This window comes from Gavia stellata, chromosome Z, assembly GCF_030936135.1.
Source record: "Gavia stellata isolate bGavSte3 chromosome Z, bGavSte3.hap2, whole genome shotgun sequence".
Lineage (NCBI taxonomy): Eukaryota > Metazoa > Chordata > Aves > Gaviiformes > Gaviidae > Gavia > Gavia stellata.
Genome location: NC_082637.1, coordinates 22763318 through 22769317, shown reverse-complemented (window position 1 = coordinate 22769317; position 6000 = coordinate 22763318). Strand labels below are relative to the sequence as shown.

The window sequence follows — 6000 nt, the reverse complement described above, 5'->3', positions numbered from 1 at the left end:
GCGCCTCCTTCCTGTTTCCGCTCGGCAGGCCGGCGCCCTCCAGGGCAGCGGTACCGTGGGGCAGCGGCGGGGGCGGCGGGAGGGGGGGTGAGGGGAGACGGGACGGCACGGCCCCCCCCGCCCCGCCCCGCCCGGAGCCCCGGCGATGCCTTCCCGCCGCCGCCGTCCTCCGCCCGCCCCGAGCAGCGCTACCTGCGCCGGGCGGTGGCAAGCGCCGCCGGGGACGGGCCGCGCCGGGCGCCTTTCCCTCACGGCCTGTGTCTTCTATCCGCAGGGACCTCGGCGCCGCCCTTCCGTCGCTCGAGGCGCCCGCGGGGGTGCCCGCGGCTGCTCTGGGCCCCCTCGCCGCAGGTGAGGGCGGCGCGGCCGCCTCCGTCGCTCAGCCGTCGGGAGGAGGCGGGGCGGCGCGCGCGGCCGGCCGTTACGGGGGGGTGCGGGGTGGCGGGCACAGAGCAACGGCCACGGCCGCGCCCGCGGGAGGGCGGGAGGGAGTCGCCGGGGAGGTGTCCGGGGGACGGCTGCCTGGCTCCGGCCCTCCCGAGCGCTCGCCGCCGAGCGGCCCGCGGCGGTCGGGTGGCCTCTACCTGCGCGCCTCTGCGCCGGCTGACGCGGGCGGGACCGCCCTCCTCGCTGCCGACACCGTTTTTACGTCGATTTTTCACTTGCCGACTACCGCTAGTTCACTCTGGAAAGCACTGCCCGGGCTCCCTCGCCTGCCTAGTAAAACCCACAGAAAGGTACGCCAGCTGGGCTGCCGTCCCTTCCCTTCCCTTCTCAAGAAGCACAGACCTCACTTTTTTAACACGTACCAATTTGTTCTTGGTAGTGTCTGAAGCTCTGTTGGATGAAATGCCTAATTATTTTGTAAACACTGTACTTCAAGGTAGGATCAACGCTTAGTTTGTATTACGCTTACTTTCAAGTACCATGCACTACTTTTAACTTCTAGCAAAAATGAGCTTGCTCTTTCATTATGAAAGATGATGATTCATATTAAAATGGCAGTTGCTGTGTATGTGTGCTTTTTTTTTCTGAATACTCAAATTATTTTTTGATTATTCCATAGGGTTTTCTCAGTAGAAAAACAGAAAAAATGTTCGATATTAAGGCTTGGGCCGAATACATCGTGGAGTGGGCTGCAAAGGACCCATATGGCTTTCTTACTACAGTGATCTTGGCCCTTACACCATTGTTTGTAATCAGTGCAGCGCTTTCATGGAAGCTTGCAAAAATGATTGAGGCCAGGGAGCGAGAGCAAAAGAAGAAACAGAAACGCCAAGAGAACATTGCAAAAGCCAAACGAACAAAGAAGGATTAAATGGGCAAAAAAAGGTCTTCCTTGTGCAAAGAATCCACTTTTTAAATGAAACACTTGTACATTTTGTGTTGTAACTGTCCTTTGATACTTGATCCTGTTATTTCTTGAAGTATGAAATCTAATCGCTTCAGTGTATTTTTTCTGCTGAGATGATTTATGTTAAAGTTTGCCTGAGTGACACTTGTTACAGTCATTAAATCTACTACTTTTGTTCTAGCACAGGTTGCTCTTCTAAATTTGCATGTGAAATTAAAACAATTAATCTCTTGGGTGGCTTTGGAGGTAGATTTTTTTTTTTCTCCTTAGCTAAGCTATGACTTAACAAGTGTCCTAAAATTGTCAGATTATAGGGAAAATGTAAATGGTAAACTGGATTACAGAAAGGCAAATTTTGGTATACCTTCAGCAGAGCTGTAGAGAAGCTAGCTTCAGAGTTAGGTAGCAGCCTTTAAGGTTTCCTTTAAGGACACTGCACACGGCCCTGCGGTTCATTCAGCTGTGTGCCTGTAGGCCCTGTTGTAGTGTCTTTGATGGTGGGGCTTGTCTGCAAAAAGAACCTAACTTTTCCCATTTCCTGAACTACCAGACATCAAGAGTCTTTAAATTCAGCCCAAAACAGGAGGAAACTGATTGCTTGTTCTTATGACCTTCATTTGCTTTAAGCCACGCATGTTCTACAAAATACACTACTATGTTGTTTGGTTTTCCCTAACGATGACCTGAATATGCCACTTGTAAGTAGTTTGTTTCTGCTTTCAGAAACTTTATGTGCCTCAAAGAATAGCTATAAATGGGGTGAGACTAAAGGCCCAGTGGCCTAGTGTGCTGTGGCCCAGTGACCTGTGGGAGAGTACAGGAGGAGGATGCGTGCACTGGTGACAATAGTTCTTCCCACTTGGTAACCTTCTGGCTACCTTTGATTTAGGACCTTCTGATCTTTGTTCTGATTTTTGAGATCTTCATTCTCGTGGCCCTTGAAACTGCTGCCTTCTAGGTTGCAAAATGCATACTGGAAAAAGTCCAAGTGGGGTTTGTGTTGTAAATATGCCAAAATTATTTAACCTTAATTCCAATTCATGTTTTTCTAATGGAAGTGATTAATTTTTCAAAGCCTAATTTTTGTTAATCTAGTTCTAAAGACCTTGTGGCAGTCATTAGGTTTTCAGACTTAGCATATTTCTAAACAGCAGCACAGAGTTGTGCTTTCTAGCAACTAGTCCTTCATTACTTTAAGGTTTTATTCTTACACATAATACCACTGTTCAAATGAGGAGACCTATAGAGCTGGCTGACATATGGCAGATTAAAAGTGGGGAGTCTAACTGAAATGACTTCAAGTAAATGTGAAGTATTGTTGATCCTTTTTCAACTTTATTGGTCAAAACAAGCATTATTGGAGTATGACATTTTGGCATTTTATAAATACATGGGATTAAGTCTCCACTGTTTTGTCTCAAGTGTTGTCAAATGTTATGTGTTCCACCTTTGATACCTACATAGCTTAAAACACATGGAAGAGAACTTATGAAGGATGCACTGCATCAATAAATTTGATACTTTTTTCAAAAAATTGTGTGGTCTTTATTTTGACTTGGAAGTTCTCAAACGTCATGTCTAAGCAAATAATGTGCACATTTTACGTATCTGAACTATGGCCAAATAGATCTAAGCATTTAGGGAAGTCCCCACATGCACCAGAAATAAAAACTAATTATTTTTTTTAAATATTAATGACAGTCCCTTGTCCCAAACCCTGGGTTACTTTCCAGCAGCTTTACCAAGTGCTTCTAACCTCTATTACAGTAGTTACAGGTATTTTTATCCTGTGCTTACTGTTGGCTGCAAATCAAACATTATTCAAATATGTTGATTGTTTTCTTAAGCTTTAATTACAAGAATGTCTCTAAGATAAATACAGTGCATAGTCAGTGTAGTGTCATAGTGACTCCTGTTAGTGAAATCAACTTTTCCACCTGCTTGCCAGAGGAAAGCACACTGGCACTGCCAAGGGAATTAACAAGCATTCTGAAGAACTATGTTAAACTGATGCCTAGGTTTAGGAAAATTTGAGTGTACTGATGAACTAAAATTTATCACATCAAAACCAATTTTAAAAATAAATTGAGTGTTCAAGGAAAAAATTTAGTATTCAAGAAAATTACGTTAGCTAGAAAGCCTACCTATGATTTCATGAGTAACTGATGAACAGCAACTGTCGAAAACAAACTTACCTAGTTACGCATCCTGTTTTTCACTAAACTCAAACATTTTACAGTAGCTTGTCATGATTAAGCCTATTGAACACTTCTGCAAAAATAAATGAAACTGCTCTAATATTACTTTATTGCACACTGACTTATCTATAACAGCTGTTTATGTTGTCAAAATATTTATCCATTAGCAGTATCTGTACATTACAATTATTTATTATGACTACTACCACTGCCTGGTGGCATCCAGGAGCCTGGCTGAAAGGTGCTCGCAGCACTTGTTGGATCTTGTGAAGGCTCTTTCTTTCCGTAGTAAGGGGCTGATGCGTGGCCTTTAACATGAGTATGAGCTGGTTCAGCAACAAGTCCCTCCTTGTATTCCTTGGCCTGAAGCAGCTTATCCTTCTCCGATACATCTTTGATTTTCCGTTTCATTTCTTCTCTGTAATTCTCATTCTTAAGAATCTCCTAAGAACACAGTAGAAAGATAATTAGATAAGTCGGAAGCAAATGCAATACAAAGTGTTGGAATAAAACATTTTAAGCAGTCATTGCTTTTCTTAATTTCATAATCCAAATTTTCAGGTATGTAGGTAAAATAAAATGTGGCAAAATTAATTGTTTTTCTACAACTGCAATTTCAGCCCTAGTTTAAAATGTTCTTAATGTTTTGATCATGTTTTTGAGGCAAAACTGCATTGTGGTGTCCCAGTTTCACTATTCTATTGGATCAAAAAGGAAAATAAATAAGTCATCAACAAATGTGAAAATGCATTAAAAATAAGGCTACCTTTTACATTGTTTTCTGCGTAGGGCTTGCTACTACATAGCTATTTATCACTTGCATTTCTTCCTGTAACTCACTATGCCTATGACTTCAGGTATCCGTGCCCCAGGGTGCAGTTTTGGGAGAAACAGATGTGCAACCTTGACTCTGCTGGTACATAAGCCGCAGCCATGCAAGATTAATAAATAAATAAAATAATAACTAAAAAAGAGCTAGGACAGAACTGAAACTACTGAGATGGTACTAGTAGCTCAGTAGAAAAAACACTGAGGGGAAAAAAAAGGGCACGAAAATCACTGAGGGAAATCATGCCCCAGAGACTCTGAAGACGCTCCATAATGCCAAGGACCAGCATGGTCAGAAGCAAGGGAGGCCAACGCATCCTCAGCTGGTGACTGCCTGGCCAGCAAAGGTGAAGAGGATGCTAAGCACAACACTGCTTAGGCGAGCTGTATGTTAACCCTAGGTATCTATCAGAGATGTGTTAGCTAAAATAAATGTACTGCATTGATAAAGGGTCTAAACTCATACCTACTGCCTCTGCACAGGTAAAAAATAAATAAAAGTGATCTAGTTTTAGAGGTTTACCTCCACCCCTGATAAACTGAAGCAACTATTTGATGCATGATCCTACTGCAAGGCCAAAAAAACCACCCAGGACATGTGTTCAGAGAAGGCTCATGCAAGTTGATGATTACATTTCATGAAGCTCTATGCTGAAACATGGTCGGGTACAGGTTAAAGCTGGAAACTCACTAATAAAGAAGACTTGAACCGGGATTTAGCTGCTTCCACTGAGAAATGCTGAGGCTGTTAGTTCAAACAAGTGCAATTACAGGCTTGTCCACAGGTATAATAGAAAAACAGCTGTTAGCAGACCATGCCATAATGTTAGAGGAAAACACAAAGAAGTCCCAAAGTAAACCAGAAGAAAGCCCTGAAAAATACTGAAGTTTGGTTTTCATCTGTTAGCATGTATTTCCTACAGAAATGGATGATTTGCAAATTCTGCTAACAAGACTTGTCTGTGCTTTTGTTAGGGCAGATAGTGAAGAGTATTAGAAACCAAAGTAGAAAGATGATACGAATTAACAGTTTGAACCCAAATACAACTTAACTTTAATCAACACCATGTAACAAAGAAGGTGCTAATATCCACATTTAGACTGGGATACAGTAGGAAAAAGGCTGAATGGCTTTCTCTGCATTACAAGTACATGCAAGAGCTAAGGAGAAACTAGACCGGTGCACTGCTCTCTGAGTAGAACACTACGACATTATTTTAGGAATGGCATTAAAATACATGTGATATTGCCAAGAGTTGACATAGCAAGTATGTGAACATTTAAGAACATTTAAAAAGGCAGTATTTAAAGAAAATCTCATCTTAGAGATACAATGAAAACTAACACCTTTTTCTGCATCCTTAATTTCCCCTATTATTAAATTCACAGATGCACAGAGCAGAGGCAAAACACTTCACATAGCATAAAACACCTACATAGCATAAAAATACACAAGCAGGACATAATCGAATTTGCAAATGGGGTGGGGTGGGGGTTGGGGGAATTCTCCCATATCCAAATAAAAATATTGCCAAGCATAACAAGGTCAAATTTTCAACAGCCACTATAGCAAAACCTCATTATAACATCTCTCAATTCCGTCCTTGTTTACCACATGCC

The 6000-nt window shown here is 42.6% G+C and overlaps 2 protein-coding genes across 3 annotated transcripts in view; one reads left to right on the top strand and one right to left on the bottom strand.

The window, feature by feature from the left end:
• The first annotated feature begins 298 nt into the window (after window positions 1-298).
• Window positions 299-2613, top strand: SMIM15 (small integral membrane protein 15). Of its 2 annotated transcripts, none has more exons than XM_059833600.1 (2): window positions 299-351; window positions 1067-2613. In XM_059833600.1, the coding sequence occupies exon 2, from the start codon at window positions 1094-1096 to the stop codon at window positions 1316-1318; it is 225 nt and encodes a 74-aa protein (XP_059689583.1). In that variant the 5' UTR covers window positions 299-351; window positions 1067-1093; the 3' UTR covers window positions 1319-2613. The 2 variants fall into 2 exon arrangements, with proteins under 2 accessions (XP_059689583.1, XP_059689584.1); XM_059833601.1 differs by lacking the exon at window positions 299-351 and adding an exon at window positions 690-883.
• A 54-nt stretch (window positions 2614-2667) lies between these two features.
• Window positions 2668-6000, bottom strand: part of NDUFAF2 (NADH:ubiquinone oxidoreductase complex assembly factor 2) — a 77325-nt gene continuing 73992 nt past the window's right edge. The window contains exon 4 of the mRNA XM_059833599.1: window positions 2668-3996. Within this exon, the coding sequence (XP_059689582.1) occupies window positions 3739-3996 (258 nt within the window). The 3' untranslated portion in view covers window positions 2668-3738. The remainder of the gene's footprint in view (window positions 3997-6000) is intronic.

Bases quoted from the DNA above. Each gene is read 5' to 3' on its own strand.
- SMIM15 (XM_059833600.1), top strand. From the start codon at position 1,094: ATGTTCGATATTAAGGCTTGGGCCGAATACATCGTGGAGTGGGCTGCA.